General features: G+C 41.1%; 3 protein-coding genes across 4 annotated transcripts; all 3 read right to left on the reverse strand.

The window, feature by feature from the left end:
- Nucleotides 1–628: 628 nt before the first annotated feature.
- LOC121896420 (uncharacterized oxidoreductase At1g06690, chloroplastic-like) lies at nt 629–8,101 on the reverse strand. The gene is made up of 8 exons (XM_042410302.1): nt 7,365–8,101; nt 7,050–7,208; nt 6,135–6,235; nt 4,214–4,294; nt 3,530–3,677; nt 2,416–2,495; nt 2,217–2,310; nt 629–1,660 (listed from the first exon to the last, which is right to left on the reverse strand). Exons 2-8 carry the CDS (start codon nt 7,159–7,161, stop codon nt 1,251–1,253), a joined length of 1,026 nt encoding a protein of 341 aa, XP_042266236.1. The 5' UTR covers nt 7,162–7,208; nt 7,365–8,101; the 3' UTR covers nt 629–1,250.
- Nucleotides 8,102–8,173: 72 nt separating this feature from the next.
- On the reverse strand, nt 8,174–11,974 carry nsun5 (NOP2/Sun RNA methyltransferase 5). The gene is made up of 4 exons (XM_042410300.1): nt 10,793–11,974; nt 9,736–9,943; nt 9,411–9,575; nt 8,174–8,585 (listed from the first exon to the last, which is right to left on the reverse strand). Exons 1-4 carry the CDS (start codon nt 11,715–11,717, stop codon nt 8,393–8,395), a joined length of 1,491 nt encoding a protein of 496 aa, XP_042266234.1. The 5' UTR covers nt 11,718–11,974; the 3' UTR covers nt 8,174–8,392.
- An 868-nt stretch (nt 11,975–12,842) lies between these two features.
- On the reverse strand, nt 12,843–21,644 carry mybl2a (v-myb avian myeloblastosis viral oncogene homolog-like 2a). 2 transcript variants are annotated; one of them, XM_042410018.1, is made up of 13 exons: nt 21,364–21,644; nt 21,078–21,137; nt 19,066–19,168; nt 18,748–18,819; nt 18,390–18,482; nt 18,041–18,261; nt 17,783–17,903; nt 17,379–17,432; nt 17,029–17,273; nt 15,810–16,512; nt 15,414–15,656; nt 14,888–15,088; nt 12,843–14,595 (listed from the first exon to the last, which is right to left on the reverse strand). In XM_042410018.1, the coding sequence occupies exons 1-13, from the start codon at nt 21,372–21,374 to the stop codon at nt 13,990–13,992; spliced, it is 2,733 nt and encodes a 910-aa protein (XP_042265952.1). In that variant the 5' UTR covers nt 21,375–21,644; the 3' UTR covers nt 12,843–13,989. The 2 variants fall into 2 exon arrangements, with proteins under 2 accessions (XP_042265952.1, XP_042265951.1); XM_042410017.1 differs by lacking the exons at nt 21,078–21,137; nt 21,364–21,644 and adding an exon at nt 20,830–20,984.
- Between the last annotated feature and the right edge of the window lie 772 nt (nt 21,645–22,416).

The raw sequence follows: 22,416 nt of genomic DNA on the forward strand, positions 1-22,416 counted from the left end.
ACACAGATTAATTGATTACCTACAGACTACACATAATAATCACACTATAATTATGCCCTCACCCATGTATACCTTAAGACACACAGTATCTAGTCACTACAATCCCTCACCAGTCACACAAAGCAGCACATGCTATTATCATAAAAGTGAATTTTATGTTCAGTGATGGGAGATTAACATTTGTGTGTGTGTGTGTGTGCGTGTGCATTTTCTCGTCATGTGTAGGGCGAGACAGTGCTACAGGGTTCCCCATTTCCTTCCACTTCATTGAGCCCCTGCCCCCTCAGTACTGTACATACTGTACACGCCAACACGTCTACCTCATGGCCATTTTCTCAGACACAAAGGAATATTGATGAACATTGTCTCATGATATAATTTAACGGGTCAGTTCACCCAGGTCACAAGAATATCTGTGTATATTATGATATACATCTCAACATCATCAACATCTCTTTCCAGGAATAATGTCTCATTGTCCAGGATGATAAAAAGACCTTCCTGAACGCTCCGCATGGCTAGATACCACATTTTATTTATGATTTAGGTGAAATGATCCTATAATCAATGAACTCCAGGGAGACAGCAAAAAATGACTTTTTTTTTTTAGAGGTTTTATTGTTCTCCTTTCACTCCTTTAGAGTGGTTTTCTCATTTACTTAGTAAAAAAAAAAAAAAAAAGTGATTCAACTTAAATATTAAATTCAAGTAAAAAGTAGACACCATCTCATTATGTTCTTTCATTAGAAAATGATTAGAAAATTCTTATTACGGCTTAAAATGACAACTTTGACGCTGAACTATCACTAAATTCTGACTTAAAGACATGCTGGATACCTTAATGTAAACACTGATTATTGTGTGTTTGAGCCTCTCTGTGAAAATATATTCAGGCATGAATGAGAAACTTCTCTCCCTCATCGAAAAAAGATTGAAATAAACCTGTTCAACTGCATCAGGCATTCAGGTGGAAGTATAACTACATCTTGTATGAGGCGCATAATCTTACTTATAACACTTATAAATGCAAAAAGATAATCATTTTAGGCTGAATGCTCTTTATAATCTATGACAGAGGAGCAGCTACAGTCTCTTTGTGCAGAAACTGAGATTGGAGACTGATCTTCATCAGAAGTTCTATTTATATTATTTTCCACTGTTGGACTGTGCTGTGTGAGATGTTTCCTCCCTCGCTTTACTCCTCCCTCCTTCTGTCACATCCAGTCAGTCAGTCCACCCCCTCTCCCCTTTTAGCTCCTGTACTCATCCCCGCAGTCCCCAATGAGCGCCATGAGGTCCCTGGAGCGGCGTGTCACTGCTTCAATGGCGGCGAGATCTTCCGCTGCCAGCTTCAGGTCAGGGCTGCAGCTACGTAGACTGTCTCTGATGTGACGCCCCGCCCCTGCTACGCCTAACCGACAGCCCACGATGACCCCGCCCACTGCAGGGCGGTCCAGCACGTAACGCGTTGCCACGCTGGCCACCGAGCAGTCAAGTCTCTTGGCAACGGTCTCCAAGGTGACAAGGAGGTCCTGGAAAAGTCTCCAGCCGCCCCAAGTGTCGATCATGTTCTTGTACTTAGAGAGGGAGGCGGTGTAAAGCTCCGCCCTGGTGTTCGGCTCTGCCTTTCCCAGATAACGCTCAGAGAGCAGACCTCCAGCTGAGAGAGGAGAGAAGGAGTTAAATGAGTTGGAGAGGATGGAAAGAGGGCAGGAGAGGAAATATGGGATGGAGTAAAAGGAGAAGTGGGAGGAGGAGGAGGAGGTGGCAGGGGTAAAAGGATAGAGGAAGAGAATAGATGAGATGGAGGAGGACGGGGAGGACAAAGAAGGTGAAGTAAGAGAAGGTTAAGAGAGAAAACGAGGAAAAGGAGGGGAGAAGTGATGGAGGGGGAAAAAAGGGCAGAGATGACCGTTGAGGTTAGCAGGAGGACGGGATGCAGAGACGGAGGGAGGGAAAGGTTGATATACAAGGGAGATGATGGAGTAAAGATGAGAGGGGGAGGGCAGACGAGAGAGGATGTGTCGTCGTGTCGTCATGCTGACTCCATCTTACAAAGCCCACCATTTTACATCTTTACATCACGATGGTAAATGTGCTGCTTACATCATAAATCATGAAGCCTTCCTCTTTGTAAAACGCTTTACCGGAGTGATGTTCATGTGTAAGTAATGCACATTATATAATTATAATTCATATAATGCGTTGTGTCTCACCCAGAGTGCCGTAAGTGAGGAGCTGGATGTTGTTTTCCAGACAGAACTGCTCCATCTTTGCCGCAGGTCGCTGGTCAATCAGAGAGTACTGAACCTGAAACACAGACACATTAAATATGTTGTTAATACACAAAAAAAAAGAGACGGAGACAGAAATCATGAGTGTGATGGAGGAGTGTTGAGTAGAGGGAAGTGTTACCTGGTTGCTGGAGATGCGGATGCCTCTGTTGGTGATCTCCTCCAGTCTCTGCGTGTCAAAGTTAGTGAGGGAGAGCTCACCTGACAACAGAAAAGACAACAGTTGGTACCTTGAATCCCAGAATGAAAGTAAAGATCCTGGATCACAGGAAACCATCAAGATAAACACGTCTGCTTTCCTGTTTTGACACTTGAGACATACTGTACTACCTTCAATAAATGATCACATAAATATGTGTCTTTGCGTACGTGGACTGAATCCTTCTACAGTGTGATATTCAAGAGTAAAAATAATCAAATAACGATATACTGGTCAATACATGTTTTTTGTTTGTTTTTTTAATATATTCTGAGGGATTTTATGCCTTTATTAGACAGTGAGAATTGAGAGAAATGACAGGAAATGACGTGCAACAAAGGTCCGATGCCAGAATCAAACCACGGACGTTGTGGTTACATGTTATGGGTCTTAACCAGAAGGCTACCACGGAGCATCCAACAAACGTTTTTCACAAAACCATTTTAGCAAAGATCTCTTTTTATTATTATGATCTAAAATTTTATAGATGAACAATAAACTTAAGCAGAAAATAAACAGTAACAGCAAATACAAGACAGCCAAATTTGAACAGTTAACTCGATTAGGCAATTCAATTAAAGAAGTAATAAAAGGCTGCAACTAATGATTATTTTCCTTATCAGTTAATTATTTTTACAAATAACTGTTTTCTGACATTTTATGGACCAAACAGTGAAAAGGAGACATCTGGCTTTCCTAACATTGGAGAAGATGGAAACAGAAAATGTTTGATGATTATAAGCGAAATTGCTGTTTATTAGTTTTCTGATTATTAACTTATTGATTAATTGACTTCTTGTTTCAGCAAAATCAAACTTGGAATATGTAAAGCAACTCAAATACCTGATATTACAACCACTGATATATCTGTAATAAGTTATCACACTACTAATATATCTGTCAGTGTGTAAATCATACATAGACTGGTCAACAGTGTGGATGAGCTGAGCTATTTTTTAATTTTATTCATCCCTGTTTTGTATCATGTTTATCTGTACATGTTCACAGTATGTACTGTGTATTACAGTGTACATACGTATGAGTCCGTCCTGCTGCAGGTCGGACAGGTGTCCCAGTGCGTCCAGGTATCTCTTGTCTCTGTAGTCCCACCAGTGGAACTGAACACAGTCCAGACTGTCCACCTGCATACGGGTCATGGAGCGCTGCAGCGCTTTCTCCACCACCTGCACAGACAGACACTTCAGCCCCTGTCTCAACTTTCAACAGTGAAACTGACTGTACTGACTTTAAAAACAAAAAAGAAACTGCATTTAATGAGCAGAGTTTCATTCAACATGAGGGTCCAGACTCAAGCAAGTCTCTTGCTGTGTACATCAGCTCTGACGGTGCGTTTAGCTGTGACTCAGAAAACCCAAATTATTTAACATAAAAGAAGTTGCTTAAATCTGTTTAAACAAACAAATGGTAAAAGCATTTTACTAGTGGATTAAACAAGAGTACTGTAATACTGTACTGCAATACTGCAATTACAACATATTGATACTGAGTTTGCAGAATATTCATATTGCAGAATGAAGGATTAAGTTGGTCTAATCTCCAACAAAGAGCTCAAATTTCCAGAGATGAAATCCACCTCAGGTAGACCGCTGCTCTTTATATAGAAACGCACTGCTCTCTAGAGGTTAGCACTGTCCTCACTGTTAGACACACGGCAGACTGAGTGTGAATGCCCCTCCAAACCCGTTTGTCAGCTGCTCACCTTGCGGTCCATTGGTCCTGGTCTTGGCACATATTTAGTCAGACTCTGCAAAGCTGGGATGGCGTTCCCTGATGATCTCGACTTCAGCTACAGATCAGACAAAGAGTCATAAACATAACAAACCATTTGAATGGGCTTGTTTCTGTACAATATTATCTATTATTACCACATTCAGTATCTTGCAAATGATCAAATGTTGCACCACAGTTTGTAACAGTTTTGTACTGCAGCCAAAAATACTGTGATGCAAATAATTTAACAGGATAACAGGGGTTTAACAGGAGTTCAGAGGTATCTGTTGATTCATTTACTGTAACCGTGACAAAGAGTCAAGAAAGCAAATGTAATGAGATAAATAGTAAGAAGAAGAGAAAAGATGGGTTGGTGAGAGAAGAGCTCTCTGATTCTCTGCACATTATTCCAGGTGAACGACCGACACTGCAGTCAATACCATTAGACTGTCACAACACATCAGCCACAAAAACTCTGATCTGAGCCACACTGGGACCCACTGTGTGTGTGTGTGTGTGTGTGTGTGTGTGTGTGTGTGTGTGTGTGTGTGTGTGTGTGTGTGTTAGTGGACTGTGAGAGCATTTCTTAATGTGTGTGTTGAGTGTCTGCAGCTCTGTGGAGAACACAGTAACATCTCTGCCACTAACAGCTGGATGGAGAATCAATAACCAGGCAGGACTGAGCTTACAGTAAAATACAGTGTGAATGACAACTGTATCCATCACAGTTACCTCAATAAAACTGTATTAAATAATACAGCATGTCCTGAATATGGTCAGTTTACTTTACTTTGAGGTACAAAGGTTTTATTAAAGAAAATGTGAGACTAATTGAATTTAGGACAGGCTTATGTGCAGCTTGTCGGACCTTTTCACCTCAATATTATTCCCCAAAGTAATCCTGGGAGTCCTGTCACAGCAGACTGCAAACCAAATACATAGTTTTTAGGGATTTTATTTTCATATTTATATCACGTAATATAGATGTTTTATTTTGTATTTGTCAGGAAACAGAATGAGAAACTCCTTCAGTCGCCTGTTTTTTTCTTCTTTTTTTCAAGTCTCTCTTGTTCACTGTCTCCGATTCGTCCTTTCTGTCTATGTCTCTCTCTCTCTCTCTCTCTCACACACACACACACACACACACACACACACACACACACACACACACAGTCGCCCCCATGGAGCACCAACTTCAGTCTACTACAGTGCATCAGCTCCCTCTTGTGTTTTATGTGTTTGAATCAGTCAAAAACATCAGGCAGGATGTGGAATTAATGCAACTTTACTGTGTTACTGTGATTCATTTCTTCTTGATTAAACATGTCCTGTACTAATATTTATTACTGAGAATAATGTTGCACTGACAACACAAGCTAGTAGGACAATTAGACAATTAGAAATATCTGTCTAATCAACATTGTATGTGCATTTTTCTGTTCATCTACTATATTTTAAAATGATTCTTAAGATCACAGACAACTATTTCTTAAAAGGGGGAAAAACTTTAAAATTGTAATATTGAAGTTATGAAGCTTTCACCAAACGACAAGGTCGGATTAGTTTGAATTTCCTCACAAACAAAATGAAAAACATGATTCAAAGTTGTTGTGGGTTTTTTTTTGTTTGATTGTTTGTTTTGTATAATTCTGATCATAGCCAGACTATCAGGGTGATAATGTGGCTATGAAAGATTCAACCACTTCATTCAGTCTCTTATAATAATAAAATATATTGAGATGGAAACTCACCAAACAGCAGGTCAGACTTTGTGATCAAATTAAGTGCTTATTTGATCACAGTTGCTCACATGTTTCTACCATAAAACGTGTGTGTGTGTGTGTGTGTGTGTGTGTGTGTGTGTGTGTGTGTGTGTGTGTGTGTGTGTGTGTGTGTGTGTGTGTGTGTACCTGGCTGTTGAACTGTCCAAATATTTCCTCGGCAGGCCCATAAATGTCTGCCATGTCAAATGTGGTAAGACCAGCGTCTACATAGGCCTGCATGTCCTCAACTGGAGAGAGAAGAGAGGAAACAGCGTCGTTCAGCTGTGTAACAGGTACTTAAAGAGAGTATAAACAGTGACAGTCACAGCTGATCTGCTGAAGTCTTTTTGCACAGTCAAGATGTTGCACCACTAACATGTGCAGATGATCTGTAGTATCTGAGTCTATCTACCTCTAACACATTTTAAATGCTTTCCTGATATTGTTCAAACATTTTCATTTGCACGCAGCTTTACTACACAATCCTTGCAAAGTGAGATTCACACATATTATTAAGTTTGTCTCCTTTGAATACAAAGAAAAACTATTGATTGACTCTTGAAACAGGGCTCCTATCATGGCCCTGGTGTAACTTTCAAACAACATCCAAATCCAAATTGTAGTGCTTCATACAGTAAACTAGACCTGTAATCATAACACTTTAAGTCCTCATATTTAGGATTCATAAGCAGTATACAAACATAGTTAATGACACACTATAGTGTAGTTATAAGCAGATCTGTCCAAATAAGGACAGTTTCAAGTATTCATTGACTTCTCCTAACAAGACATATTCTATATCCTTACATCAGAGTTTTACTATATTGTCATTCATCGTTTATACATCAGCCTCCACAAACGGCCCACAGGAGGAGTTACAGCTGCTGACAAATACATTAATAGACACTTCTATCTGCCAACAAGTAAATTATAGTGTACATCTAATTAAAAAACTAAACAAGACAATGTTTCTATTCCAAGCTATCTGTAATATCCACAGATATACACCTAACAGTTACATGTTTTTAAATCTCCATGAACCCCGGGCGGGTTAATGTTCACCTGCTCTGGTTTTATCCACCGGGCCGTGAGCCCCGGACACCTGCCACATCCCGTTCAGGACCCGGCAGATCTCCAGACCTCCGGACAGCTTCACTTTGGGCACCGGGAACATGTTGCTTGCAGGGCCGGAGGAGAAGCTGCTTGAAGCGGGCTGCAGCTCTAACAAGAGTTATATAGTTGCTCATTACTTACTTGCATGTTAGATAGGAAAGTAATATAAATAAATACATAGTTGAAGGAGAAGCTAGTATTCATATTGTTTTTCCTTTGTTAACATAAACATTAAAATCGACTAAATCAATAAAAGTAACTTACTTTGTGTTTCGTTTAGGTCGTGCTGGAAGAGACGCTGTTATGAAAATATTATTCAACAGTTACAAAAGAGGTTGCGTAAGTGCGTCACAGGAGCCACGAGGGTTTCAACCAATAGCGGAGTCTGTTTGACCGGAAATTGGCTGTTTCTTCTTCAGCAGGCGGCTGCCGGTGGCTGGTCTGTCGGTACTTTATCTTCTCGTAACAGAAAGTATTGTGTTTCGTGTTAACAGGACAGACGTTAACAGTGAATTGATAATGAACAGCCTGACACTCCAGGCGAAATGTTTCATCCACGCATGTAAATGAAGGAAAATGAAACTTTGATTTTCTGTTTTCAGAAGAGACCTTGAGAACAATCATCAGTACTTTGAGACTAATAAAAAGAAAAATATAAAACATGCAAAGTCTCTCCTCAAAGATTATGAAGAACTGAAAATATCTGATGACCTCTAGAGCAACTATGGAAGAGGACACACTTATTATTTAGTTTAAAAAATATATTTTTCTATTATTATTTATCTTATTTTATATAATTTAAAGCATCTTTTCTTATCTAATGTGCCTCGTATGTTATTAGGTGTTTATTGTTGTTTTGGTCTCTATGCCTTGATGTTTGTAAATTAATCCTTTTTAATTAAAAAACTGTCTTGAAAAAAAGGTTGTCTGCTGGTTTTCTGCCCCCTGCTGGGTAAAAGCTGTTACTGCACCTTAAAAAACTCTTGAAATGTAAATAAAGGAAACCAGAGAATATTTTAAGAGGATGAGAATATTTAACAACAATGACACACAGAGAGCTGATAAAACACCGATTGTACATTAAAACAATCTTTACTTCTCAGTTACATCCTCCACATATATCTCCACAGGATTATTTCACACATAGACATAGAACTGAGCCCTCGTTAGTGTTATTAATAACACTTAGGCTTCCTACTACCATGAGTCAAAATGTCTGCTGTGAAAAGCCAGCCATTGTAGAGCGTTCCCTCCAGACAACATGCTGTAGCAGTCTCATTTTACATTTCTTATCACTCCGCTGTTGCTGCCGCCTTCTTCTTCTTCTTTTTCCTCTTCCTCCTCTTCTTCTTCCCTGGTGTACTGTCAGTCTGCCCTGCAGCAGGCGTCGGTTTGTCCTCTGTCTCTGAAGCTTCAGACTCTTCTGAAGACGCTGCAGGTCTCTTCTCACAGGCAGGTGGACTGCGTGGCGTCACCTGTGAGTCACTATGACAGAGCAAACGGCAACAGTCAACCTGCTCATCTGATTTCAGCATTAATTGTTTTTCTGTATTACGAGCTTCTTTTAAAGGGGCACTCCACCAATATTACACATGCAGGCTGTTCCAAAACTGAACAGCCTGTGAGAACAGTCTGAGGCTATAATATCTACTGTGGCTCTGAGGGGAGATTTCTGAAGTTATTTCAGCTTCAGTTCGAGTGTTAAACTTACAACAGAAAGCCTGTCTTACAAACTGGGAGGGTGGATATTTATCAGGCAGGGAGGGTAACAAGATGCATTATGGGAAGTGCAGGACTAAAAGTTGAAAGTCTCGGCCTCTGCTGGTTCAATTTTCATCATTCTTTTTTAAAATCTGTTTCTCACAAGCCCCCAAACTTTATGGAAGTGCAATTTTAAATTGCTGTTACTGTTACTACTGTTATGGTGGAACTTTTAAATCAATGAAATACACCTAAACTGTCACTGCTGAGCTGCCAGATTCATTTTTACATCATGTTCACAAATTACACATTATTTACTGACTGTGGTGCCTCCATTTATTAAGACAGATAATGACTGAAGCTCAATATACAATAGAAATAGAAATCCATCAAAAACAAATAACTAAATAAATAAACTAAATGAATAAAAAACAAAAATAAATAACATTCACTATACAAATTAAAGGCACTAAACAACATTATATTATACAGATGTGACATATTTGAATGTAAATTAAATAACTGTTTTGATGTCCTTTGAAAATACTAATTCAGAGCAAACAGGACTTTTTATTTAGATTAACTTCACGTGACACCTCCTGTATTTACCTTATCTGGACGGCTGGTTCCTGCTGCAGTTTCCCAGCTTCAGCATATTTCTCCAGCAGAGCCACAAAGAAGCCGTGTGTGCGGGTCTTGGAGGTGCTGGCACGCAGACACTGAGTCAGCGGCTCCAGGCCTCGTTCAGGCCACTGAGGCAGCAGAGGAACCAGTCTGAAGGAAGAAAAAACCCTTAAAGTAATAGTGTCACCAATAATAACATGTGATGTCCAACAGAAATACGAGCACACTGGGAAAGCAAATGCTCTCATATTTGCAGGTATAAAAATATGAAAAGGTTTATTTTCATCTAGTGAGAGCGGACTGTTGCTACCTGAAGCCGGGGTTCTGCTGCAGACAGGCGGTTATGACCTCCTCGTTCTCCTTGCTGTGGATGGAGCAGGTGGAGTAGATCAGGCGTTTCAGGCGAGGGAACCTGAGGCCGTGGTTCAGGCAACGCAGCTGGAAGGAGGCTAAGGAGGCCAAACGAGCCTGATCCTTCTCCTGGTCAGCAGAGGTGTTGTCCCGCAGACACACCATACCTGAAACCCACACAGATAACAGAAATTACAATTACAATTAAAGCACACAGTTGCTGGTTATGATCCAGTTTTTGAAGAATCCTGTTTACTCGTTTCAGGATTCCACAGTACAAACAGATTGTAAGAAACATGAATATGCTGGGTCAGGTATCACCCGTCCAAAGTCTCCCATTATTGACCCCGACCTCCACAGGTCTCCTTTGAGAGGTTTAGGATTTTAAAATTGCTTTTAAGCATACAACGATGACACAAGGAGGGGTACTGTTGATGCACAAAAAGTGCTTTTCTTAACCACATAATAGCTCGAGATAGGTAGTGGTCATATCAGATCAGAATCTGATTTATTCGCCAAGTAGCAAGTAAAAGGAATTTACTGTGATCCAGATGTCAACAGAAAAAACAATAAACATGAACACAAACATAGCAGTGTAAGAAAGGAACAGTAATTTACATTTCTGTGTAGTGGATATAAAGTTGTTTGAGACTTCTTGTCAAGAAACCTGTTTTAATAAATATCCAAAAAAAAAAAAACTCTGTGTGTGCCAAAAAAACAGGATATAGCAGTATTCATAGCAGAAGTATGAATACCAATGTAGATATATATGTAGAGTTAACAGTTAATCGATACACATTTACACAGTGCAGGACAGACACAGACACAGTATGAGTTAGAATGAGAAATGGAGGTGAAGTTTATATGTTTACAGACTTTTACTGTCCTGACAAACATGTGCAACATGTGACTATGAATCTATAGTCACATGTTGCACAGATTCACAGGTCCAGGCATCCCTGTAAAGACAATCTGGACAACATTAAACATGTTTACAGGGACACTGGTTACTCTACCTGATCCGCTGCAGGAGGGATCCAGCAGGATATACTCAACATCTTTATACTGCGTGCTGTCAGGATCCACCTTCAGGAAGTCCTGGTTGGCCAGCTGCTGACAGGTGACCCCTGCTCTGAGCAGGAGGGTCGACATGGTGCTGAGTCGCTTGGCATCCAGATCGAAGGCAAACAGCTTGCCTTTGTTCTTCATTTTGGCTGCCAGGTGGCTGGTTTTGTTGCCGGGGGCGGCACAGGCATCGATGACATGGCAACCAGGTGAGGGGTTGAGGAGATGGGCGGGGAGGCAGCTGGCTTTGTCCTGCAGAATGATGTGGCCGGCTTTGTATAGGAAATGGTCATGGAAGTCTGTTCTAGGAGAGAAGACCAGCACCTCGGGCAGGTGTAGGTCCTTCACAAAGTCTCTCCCCTCCAGGGTCAAGTCATCCAGTCTGGAGGCCTGTCCCAGGTAGGTGAAGCCATCTCTCTTCAGGTAGTCTACAGCATCCTCCACGGTGGTCTGCAAGGTGTTCACACGCACATACCTGGGTAGCTGGTCCCCGGGGTTCTGCCTGACGCCGGCCTGGAGCAGGTCCTCGTTCCTGCTCACCTTCTGCTTTACCTTCATGCGAGCAAGCACCGCCTGCATCCTGGAGCGATGCTTCATCATGACTGCCTTCCAGGCGCCGCCGCACTTCAGCCCCTGCCCCATCAGCAGGTCGTAGACCAGCACCTTGGCCAGGTGCATCTTCAGCTTGGTCTGTTTGAGCAGCTTGGTGGTCTCGATGATCTCCTGCAGGATGGCGGAAAACTTCTGCGTCTCACAGACCAAAGCGAAAAGCTGCTTGATGTTCCCAAATTTACTGTCGTAAACCAGGGTCTTCAGGGCGCCCTGCTTCCTCTCGGCTTTCTCCAGGATCTCAGCGGCTTTCATGTACAGAGCCATAGCGACTGTTTTTACCAAACTACCTCGCTAGTTTCTTTTCCTATTTTACTTTTGTTTTAGGTTTTATTCTTGTCAGCTATCCTGACACATTCCTCGTCTTGCTGTGGAAGTCTCCTCTTCTCTCTTGAGCGCTGAACATGTAACAAAAGCGGGTTATTTTTCCTCTTCTGGGTTTTTCACAAGCAGCAACATGATTACTTTCCTAACACGCGCATGGTAGAGCGAGAGGAGAGGGTCGTGACACCGGAAGTACAAGCTGACACAGTTTTCGTCTGACGTAGCAGGTCTGTCCAGCCAATCAGTGGCGAGAACTAAAAGATAATAATAATAATGAAGTTAATTTGAGCTGCACTTTTCATTCGCAGAGTAAATAACATTCACAGAAACATTAGTAGATGTAAAGACATTCCCCAAAAGACATCTGAGATTTTTAGACTTGCCACATTTCTATTTTAAACATTACTTTAAAAGGAGCAGTGACCAACTTACAATTACTGACGGACGGAGAATTAAAGGAAAAACCTGATTAAATGAGTGAAGAAACATAATAAATGCAGATACTTCCACACAGATGCACTGCATGATACAATTGAACAGTTAACATCCAGTCAGTCTCTGTGGCATTTATTCTGATTTTGTATCGAGATGGCAAGAGGAAAAAGTCTAAGTGACGTTGCAAAAGGGTTGATTATTGGGGTCCAGATGACAAGAGCTTCAGTCACAGAGACTGTACAACTTGCTGGTGTTTCAGCAGTGACTAAAGTGACATCTGCATTTAGATGTATGGGAAAGACATCAGTAAATAGGGTCGGAAATTGTGGTCGGCAGCACACATTTGATGACTGTGATGCTCGTCTATTAGTGTGATATGTAATGAAAAACAGGAGGAACACTCTCTCTATCCTATGATGAAACATTTCTATCCTGATGGGAGTGGTCTCTTCCAGGATGACAATGCCCCCGTCCATAGAGCACGAGGGGTCACTGAATGGTTCGATGAGTATGAAAATGATATCAGTTCCCAGTTGATTACAGTATTTGTTTATTCTAACACAGACATTTCTGTTAGAAAACGCAGCATCAGACATGAACATATGAAAATAGTTGACCACAAATAAAAAAAACTGTAGAGAAAACATGTTTATTCTTAAATATACAAGTACAATCTCTGTATATTTCCATGTGGAGACACAAGAGGTTAAACCGTTAGAAGCACTGAGTCCTTTTCAAGTGAAGCAGCTGAAATCTGTTTTCTGAAAAAGAAGAGACTAAACTGTTTAAATAAACCCTGTTGCTGCAATATGAACAATCATCACTGCAATGAAATCAGTTAGCTGTCATTCAATGTGAACTTAAGTTTGTTTACAAGATTTCCTTTCTATTGATGTCAAATTAACACGTAGAATAACATTTCCCATCAACTTCAACGGACATAACAATTAATTTAAGAGCAAAAACTATTTATAAATCATCAATGCTCTTGGAAAAAAAAAAAAAAAAGACATTCATTGTGGTACATTTAAGGCATCACGGACCAATAAAAAATATAAACAAACTGTAAAAGATTTATAAAATAAACACTGCTTTTACAAAAAGCTGAAAGTGTTCAATTTACTGCCAAGTGACCCAGTTCATCTGCATGTGTTCAGCATCAAAACAAATAAATTACAATGTGTGAAAACAAAAATCACGAGTATCTTCACACTGCAATTTACCTGCAAAAATAGACCTCCAGTAACTATCTTCTGTCTGTAGTTTATATTGATGACTGATTGACTGTAGCATCTTTTAGTAGCAGGTCTGCACTGTTGTCCTCCACAGGGTCTTTTTTTTTTAATACAACCAACCAGATTAAGCTGCAAAGTCAGAAACATTCAAATCCTACATGTAGACTTTGACCATAGTAACTTTTTCTCCTCTGTGAGAAAGTATTAGCAGCACACGGTCTTCAGAGGAACTCAGCTTCAAAGAAAAGCATCATCTTGACACCTGGGGTTACATTTTACAGGCTGAATTACTCTCAAATATAACAAGTCTTTGTTATATCTATTATGTAACGTTTTGGGAATGTAGTCCAGACTTTCACTCTGAACACTTACAGTTGTCCCACTCACCACTGACAAGTGACAGCAGCTCTATGATAACATGTTTTGCATATAATGTCCTCAATCTAAATACATTTTAATATACTTTGTGCAGAGTTTCTGTTTAATGCAAAGTGTGAAGAGGCAAATGTGGAGGATTGAATAACAAGACACTAATGACACTTGACCTACCGCTGTTTAGTGACCCCACTAGGTTTTTTAACGGTCTTTGTCTTTAAAGAGTTTTTGTATAGAAGCAGTCTCTCTGTGGTGTGAGGTGGCAGGCGGTTCCTCTTGGCTCTTACAATACAAGCCGCCATCGGACAGAGTCGGTCGAAGCCCCCCGAGGTGGCCGGAACCGCCAGCAGCTTCTTGGCGATGCCCCGGAGTTGGGGGAACCGAACAGCAGATTTCCAGTACAACAAACTGTTGTTGCTTTCCCACAGCGGTTCAGACAGGTAAACATCAAGCTCTGACATCTTCAAGGTCTTCGCGGGTGGTTGGAGGAAGTTGAAGATAGACTTGCGCTTGAGGTCGTTCCCGTTGATTCCGTCGCAGTTGTTGTCGTCTGAGCTGCCACCAGACGCCTCTATCAGTGTGTTGGCTTGGCTTTCCTCTTCGCCGTCCTGCTCCTTTTTCACCTCCTTGCTTATCTGGTTTTCATCTGCCTCCACAGAGGGAGAGGCTGAGGCCTCCATGGTGCCCAATGAAGCTTCCACGATGGTGCGAGCCTGATTCTTTGATGGAGGCGTTAGGAAACCTGTCTGGTCCTCCGATTTGGAATCAGAGAACGGCTGGAAAAAAAGGTTCAGGTGAGGATGAGAGGTCTCAGTGTATGACGTATGATATGTAGTTATTTCTCTGATGTATTTAATATAAATATAGAGCTCTACAGAAAGCACAGCAATACTGCAAAATACAAGACAACAAATCTGTTTGTTGTTCAAACCTACCAATTAATACTGGTGTTACAGCTGCAATATGAAATTATATAAAATAGGTTTAAGTTGCCATCTTGCAATTTTGCAGCCCACCATCAGCTTTGTGGAGGCAAAATGACAAAACATGATAAATCAGCCACAGTACCTTCAGTTTGATCCTGGGGTCAAGCACAGCAGCTAGTATCAGGTCTTTCTGGTGAATCAGGGACTGGAAGTGAGTGTGGAGGCCTGTGCGAAGGCCCTTGCTGAAGTGGGTGTAGTTGGTGACACAGCTCTCCAAAGTCTTATCCAGGCCAATGAGCGAGGGTATGATGAATGAGATGGTCACACCGTTTCCTTGCAGGACCTGGGTTGGAAGAGGCAAAAAGGAAATGTTCTCACATCATCTTCTGACAATAATATCCAAACTAAATATCCAGTATTTCCATACATGTATACAATAGTCTCTAAAGGGTCCATGAAGAAAGACAGTCTTGAAATCCTGGAAACAAGGCTCAATGTACAAATGACACATTATGAAATTAGTGCTGCAACATAACTGGATTCATCATCCCTTTTTGGTTTGCTTTTTTATTGGTAATTAACAAAAAGGCAACAAGAAACACAGACAAATTTGGAAATTCTTGACTATGATCTATGTATAATCCTATAATTATCAGTTTTATCTTTACCTGCAAGGCCTCCTGAAAGGGTTCAAGGAGACCCAGGATGTCAATCACTTGCTCCCTCTTGACCATGACCAGAGGCGGGGTGCTGGCTGTGTCGTTAGCCTCTATGCGAGCCTGGGCCAGGAGAGTCATGATGGCGCTCCAGGTGGATTCCTGCACCATACGACGCAAAGACACCATCATGGAGTTCCAGCGACAGTTACTGGAGGACGGGCACAGGGACACGCTGCACTCCTTCAACAAAACCTGAACAATAAAATGATACAAAATGGTCAAATGTCAGCAATTCATAAACTCACAGCAACAGGGATTATCACACCTTAGTGCTACAGATTCATCTTTGGATGTAAAATCAATTAAATTCATACTATACTGCTGATATGAACAGAAAGCGCCTACCTCGCTCCAGTAGGCGCTGCTCCTAAAGAAAGCCACCACATTGTGGGCTTGTGAGAGCAGGTTCTCCACTACCCTGGAGTTCTTCAGTGCCTCTTTGATCACCAGCTGCAGTGTTTTGGCTATACAGGTGGTCCTGGTCCCGATTTGCAGTTCTGAAAAGGGGGACTCTGTTTCAGCCATCTGGTCTGACAGAAATGACACTATCTCATCTCCGTCTGGTTCTCCCCTGTTAGATGAGCACATGATCTTGTAGTTGCAGAACAGGTTGTTCGCAGCGAGGGCTTCTTTGGCCTGGTTAGCGAGGACGCAGCCGATGCTGCGAGGGAAGATGCCGTAGCTCAGCAGCACACCTTCAAGCTCTCTGGCCACTGCTGTGCTGAGGTTTTTGTGGCTGAGGTGACGGAAGGCCACAATGGGACGGCGGATCTGCCAGGATTCACTGACAAAGTGGAGCTGCACAATGACGATGGGCTCCTCGACTGGATGAGATTGACCACCTGCCCAGAGGTCAAGGGTGACATGAATGGCGCTCTCACCATCTTTAGTTGTGGCGAGGCATGCTTTGAGGTCACGGATGAGTTGAGGCTTGATGGTTCTCTCCACCTCATCATAAAGCTGCAGGCCGATGGCACGCTGGGACAGCTTGTTGTATTCAGGGCTGATGGTACTCATGAATGACCTGAAGCCTGCTCCTTCAACAAAACTGTGTGGAACAAAGAGAAGATACATCGGTGTCACTCGTGCTGATTAACAGGGCTCAGCAGAGACCAGAAACATCTCTAAATGTACAGTAGGAGCATTTATTCACTGACAAATAGCCTGAACTGCACACACATTGCACTGCTACAGCACAGCTATACTGCTAACTTCATACTTTCTGCTTGTAGCCTCACCATCACACACCCGCTCTCTTTCTCTCAACTGCACGCTTGCTATGCTTGCACCGGGAGAAATCCTGTGCACCAGACCCCTCCCACACCACCCACAATCAGATCGCAAATCAGCACAAGCCTAGTGTGATCTAGACTGGTGATTGGCTGTCTATGTCAACAAGTGGTATGTAGTGCAGTGACTCAAAAAATACACAAAAGTAGCTGCTTCAAATATAACATCATCTGGGGAAGGGAGACTCATGAGAGGATTTCTTCAATTTGAGGATTAACAAACTTTGGTATTTTGATAATTTTACACTGTAATAGCTATAAGAACTACAAGTCACCTGAGTGGCATCATGTCCTCAGCGATCATCCTCAGTGCTGCATCGGCAAACCTTTTCTGGTCCACTGGTGCGCCTGCTGTGCCTGAGCTGGAGCTGGGACTGGAACTTGAACTTGGGGGTAAGGAGGGACTGCGGGAGGAGACCTCCCCCTTTGGCGCCAAAGCCTTCGGAGGCGGGACGGCCGTCTTCTGCTTGACTTTCTGATGCTCCTTCTGCTTCTTCTCCTTCTCAGGGCTGAGCTGCATCTAAGCAAAGAGAAGAGTGAAACAAGTTTGTCAGCTGGGAACATTTAAAACCACCTCTAATACAAACTGATGATAATAGTTTTGCTTTTGTTATAGCAAGCTTACCACTACAGGAATAACTGGTTCAGTGTCTAATACAACATCACACTTGAAATCCACCTGTAACAAAACATATAATGTGAATCCAAAATAGTGTCGGTGCTGCAAAATATTAAAAAGTTTTATTTTTCTTTCATACTTTATTTCATCAGCAGCCCACAAAATGATTAGCATGTTGTAGCGTGTTATACTATATCAATATTGATTTCATAATATGAGGCAGGGAGCATTATAGCATTAAACTGTAACCAACAAACATTTTATCTGTTATGTCTCTGCAATATCAAAAACCTAATCTATTGTCCATTTTTTAAAATTTTTTGTGGGAAATCACTCAGAAAAAAATCTGTAAAAATGGTGGAAATCAGTACAAACTGAAAACAATGTGCTGAAGTCAGTAAGCTCTGTACCTCTCCTTCCACAAACTGTTGAATATCAAGGGAAATGCTGTCAGTGTCGTCTTTGAACAAGCCTAACTCTGCTTTACGTTTGATAGTGGAGTTCCAGTGGTTCTTCACACTATTGTCCGTCCTGCAAGAGGAATAAAAAAAAACAACATACACTGAAGTCTCTGTGTGATCACTGGTTAAAAAGGATGTGAAGTCCGTCCCCTTCTGTTAAGAATAAGCAAATAATGCATCAGCCTCAATCACCGCTAACCAACCCACCTCCCAGGAAGCAGCTTGGCAATCTCAGTCCACCGGTTTCCCAGAATGGAATGAGCTTTGTAAATGATGAGATCTTCTTCGTTGGTCCAGGAGCTTTTTTTGATCAGTGGGTCGAGGTGGTTGTGCCAACGCTCACGACACTGTTTCCCGAGCCGCCCCTTCAGTTGCCTGGAAATCAAAGTCCAGTGTCTGGTGCCAAACTTGCCCACCAGCTCTGTTATCTGTCCAGAGGAAATACATATAAGCACAATAGATACAACGTGAGACAGGATAATATTAAGCAAAAAAAAAAACAAACAAACAGTGTTGCAGTCAAGTATGTATCAGATTTCCTGAGTAATTTTTCCACCTTTTCGTCTTCCTCTTTGGACCAGAATCCCTTGACTAATTCAGGATCCAAGTGCTTCTTCCAGCGCTGCATACACTGGATTTCTGTCCGTCCCTGTTATAGCAACAGAAAAATCTTTAACTCCATTTCTTAAAATGCAATGACAGGTTGTTGCATCATCCAAAATTAAAATAAGTCAGCATAAAGAGATTGGTTAGCAATTAGAAATTTTATTTTATTTTTAGCAACACAGCGATATGCAAGTCCTATTTTCTTTTGTTTCACTGAACTGTTTTGATTTTTAATTTCCAATCATACTTTATTTACCATACTTGACATTTTTTAGGATTTCTATTATATTATTCAGATGAAGACTTACTGGTAAAAAACTGGCAATAGTTTTCCAATCTTTTTTCCCAAAGTTGTTGATCAGGATTTTGAGATTTTCGTCCTGCACACAAGAGGAAATCAGTTCAGACACAGTTGAATATAAAGTGAGCTTTAAAGTCAGCGTTCAGGTTTTGAATGAATGTATACTTTGTAACATTAAATTACATACAGAATTACATTTTAGTCATCGATACTACAGTAAAAAAACTCATTAAATGATGGTGAGCTGCTCAAGACAATATCATCAGATGAGTGTGTAAAACGTAAACATCACAATGTTGTCACTGACAGTCTTCTTTTCACTCACCTCTTCCTGAGTCCATTTCACTTGACCCTTGGTACCATCCTTTTTATCTGTTGAGTCCGAATCCGTGTCAATGCACAGATTACTGTCAGCCTCTTCCTCCATGCTGCAAACACACACTGACAGTGAGAATACTCGCCAGAGAGAGATTAGACATCTCAGCATGCACAGTGGACACTGATATGAACACATGATATGATTGACACAGCACTTATGATGGTGCTATTGAGTTTTTGTCATTTTTAATAATGTGTATAATGTAAATAATATAAAAACATGTCTGAACCTCACTGTTAGTTATCCCCTGAAACAAACAATCTTTGGATTGAGTATGTTTAAATGATCCATTTAAAGTGACTCCAAGACTGAAATGCTACTTGAATGTCACTGCTGTTTCAATGGAAGATACTAAGTTGTATATCACTGCTGACCAGGGCGGACCCATTAAAAGTTGCTCTCTACAGTAATGCCACTGCTAACAGTCTCAGTAACCTGTGAGTTAGCATCAACTCCTACGGTGAAGGCAAATATACACATAATAGACTCAGAGGGAAGTACGCAAGTATTGGCAGATATGTCTATTGTCTGAAATGCAAATTCCAAATGATCTTTATTCTTATTATCATTATTGATTCTTATAGGTCTCTGATTTAAACATTACACTTTCAAGATGTTGCCATATTCCACAATGTTGAAAATCATGTACTATACACAGCTAAACAACGTCAACAATGGTTTCAAGTTAAAAGGCTTTGCCTCTATTAAAAATAGCTGTAGGCACTAGCCTGTATTAAATAGACACCAAAAGCAATGTCTGGCCAAAGTACTTGTATGTCACTGGGTATTAACCCACTGACCAGGAAGGAAGACCTGTACTTGGTTGAAACGTTGCAAATACAATTAAAGGGAGCTTTGATTTAGTGTGTGGGTACTCTTTGAATCACAGTTCAATTGATTTTTGTATCCAGCACCTATCCCACTGATGTTTTGTGAATGTGCACACACTCTGACATATTCCAATCTTTAATAAAAGCAGCAAAAATGGGTTTACTAAATGCTGCTACCAGAGTGGCAGCATTAGTAACCATAACAGCTGTAAAATATATTATATAACATGCTTTCCCCACATTACTACAAACACAACTATTACAACAGTCTAAACAGTCACAACTAGTCTGTTTGACAATGTTAACTGCATGAGGGCTGAAAGCAACCCTGTGAATGGTTTTCACTGGAAATGTATTATTTTCAATTATCAGACCTCTATTCACTGCTAAAATTAAGTTTTTAAAACCAGCATTAATCTGCTACTCTTTACCAATTAGACAACAGTTGACACTTTCTCTGCAATGTGCTCAAACAGATTTGTTAGTAACTGCTGAAGCGCGTGGAGAACAAAGTTGGATATTTTAAGTTTTGTAAACAGCCAAGTCGACTGACTGTAGATGTTACATAAGTAATGCAAACAAAATATAACTAAATTGTCACAAAGCTAACTTATCAGTTTGCTTGTGTACAAAGTCTGTATTTCACTTTCCCATTGGGCAACCTATTCAACAAGCATGCATGCTGTGCTGCTCCACAGCAGTGAGCTAACTGCCAACAGAAAGGCTGATAGTAGCTAACAGTAGCTAGCAGCTGAAACCAGCTACCTCGACATAAATATGAAGCGTCACGCTGCATGTCTAAACAGTATACAGCGCAGCTCTCAGGGCAAAATTATTGCAAATAATTATCCAAAATTGAGTGAGAAGATACATCACTTACATTCCAACTTTGTTGTGTAACTTCAGGTTAGCTATCTCTGCTAGTGCACACTTGAGAAGACGTTGTGTTTGTGACTGAGCTACTTCAGAAAGTAGAGCGCCTCCTGCGGCGCATGTCGCAAATACAACAAGCCTACCCATGTTTCTATTATTAGATAAATAATAGGTGTTATTAGACATCATTTCGATGTGACTGTTGTGGAGAAAGTCAGCCTAAATGATAATAGTGGAAAACACAGAAATGCCTACCTAAACTTCAGCTTGTGCAACTGCTTCTGGAATACAGCCGGGTCCAGCTCTCCCAGCTCTCTACCGAGACACAACAGAGCAACGGCTATTTAACGGACATCAACCGTCTCTCACACTCTCACACAACAGAGACACACAAACGCCTGATTTACAGCTGCAACGATGGTCACATGTAAATTGTAACTGTAGCTGCGAGACATTTCCACCTTGAGCATAGCACAAACACACTTTTCCCCAAAACGGCAACTTCTTTAATATCCAGGAACGGTTTGTCTCCCACACTTACCCGCGCGACATCCTCCTGTGTCCAGTGTGTGTGAGGCGCAGCTCCCAACTGTTAGCTCCAATAGTTAAACACTATCTAAAATAGACGCTATTTTCAGGAATAAATGAGAGCTTGAGTAACATGCCCTGAATTAAGTTTGTGTTAATTGTTGAAATGCATGAACAACGGGGGAGTTCGTGTCGCTGTATCAGCAGAAATGTGGCCAGAAAATTGCCCGGGTCTGAAAATTTGAGGTATGTTCAAGAGCACAACGGCTGCACCACTGCTACACAAACCCCGGAAACAAGCCGTGTGTGTTACGGTTCTAACGGACTCTAACGGCTGCTGTTACACATACGTTGAGTGGTTACACTGCGATCACGGTTTTTAGCTCTAATATTAACATGAATAAATTTGTGTCAAAAACCATCTCGGGCTATCAAACATCTGTGGACGTTGTATTGACTCTTGTGTAAGAACAACATATTTTAACTAAAGTAACCTCATCGATGGGTCCAGGCTACATGTTGCTCAGCTACGCACTGTTCACACTCATGTAACTGAGTTTTAATGAACGTCCTCAGGTTTCCATAGGTATCATTCATACCATGCTGACAGACTCACAGCAAAATATGTATAAACTCATGCATCTGATGTCCATTCAAAGTGGGGATGAAGCTATAAAAGGTGTAATTTTGAAATAAGATGAGAGATTCTGCATCATACCACATTACAAAACTTTATGGCACAACATTAACAACATTTTATGAATTAATACTGAACACATACTGTGTGGGTTTGTGTGTGTACACCCTCATCCCTGCTCTCTTCAACACTGTTGCTAAGCAACTGTTTGTGACGTTGAGTTACCACAGTTACTTAAACTAAAAGTGTTTCCAACAATAGGCTGTGTAGAGTTTATATTTTTCACTTTGGCTCTTTCCATGTCAGAGAAATGAATATGTCAAATGTTTGGTTTTGACCATAGACTAGACTGTATTAATATAGGTTTTGACACACATTAACACTAGAGCTGTAATCACATCCAAAACTAGTAAAATTATGTTGCCGGAG

This window comes from Thunnus maccoyii, chromosome 4 (genome assembly GCF_910596095.1).
Source record: "Thunnus maccoyii chromosome 4, fThuMac1.1, whole genome shotgun sequence".
Classification (NCBI taxonomy): domain Eukaryota; kingdom Metazoa; phylum Chordata; class Actinopteri; order Scombriformes; family Scombridae; genus Thunnus; species Thunnus maccoyii.

Bases quoted from the DNA above. Each gene is read 5' to 3' on its own strand.
- LOC121896420 (XM_042410302.1), bottom strand. From the start codon at position 7,161: ATGTTCCCGGTGCCCAAAGTGAAGCTGTCCGGAGGTCTGGAGATCTGC. The intron at 4,295-6,134 runs GTACACACACAC...CTGTAGCTGAAG, and splicing joins TTGGACAGTTCAACAGCCAG to TCGAGATCATCAGGGAACGC. The intron at 3,678-4,213 runs GTGAGCAGCTGA...CTGTCTGTGCAG, and splicing joins CAGGACCAATGGACCGCAAG to GTGGTGGAGAAAGCGCTGCA.
- nsun5 (XM_042410300.1), bottom strand. From the start codon at position 11,717: ATGGCTCTGTACATGAAAGCCGCTGAGATCCTGGAGAAAGCCGAGAGG. The intron at 9,944-10,792 runs GTAGAGTAACCA...TGTGGGTTTCAG, and splicing joins TCCCTCCTGCAGCGGATCAG to GTATGGTGTGTCTGCGGGAC. The intron at 8,586-9,410 runs GTAAATACAGGA...GCTCTGTCATAG, and splicing joins GAACCAGCCGTCCAGATAAG to TGACTCACAGGTGACGCCAC.
- mybl2a (XM_042410017.1), bottom strand. From the start codon at position 20,969: ATGGGTAGGCTTGTTGTATTTGCGACATGCGCCGCAGGAGGCGCTCTA. The intron at 15,089-15,413 runs GTAAAGATAAAA...CTTCCAACCCAG, and splicing joins CCTTTCAGGAGGCCTTGCAG to GTCCTGCAAGGAAACGGTGT. The intron at 14,596-14,887 runs GTACTGTGGCTG...CTTTTTTTCCAG, and splicing joins ACCCCAGGATCAAACTGAAG to CCGTTCTCTGATTCCAAATC.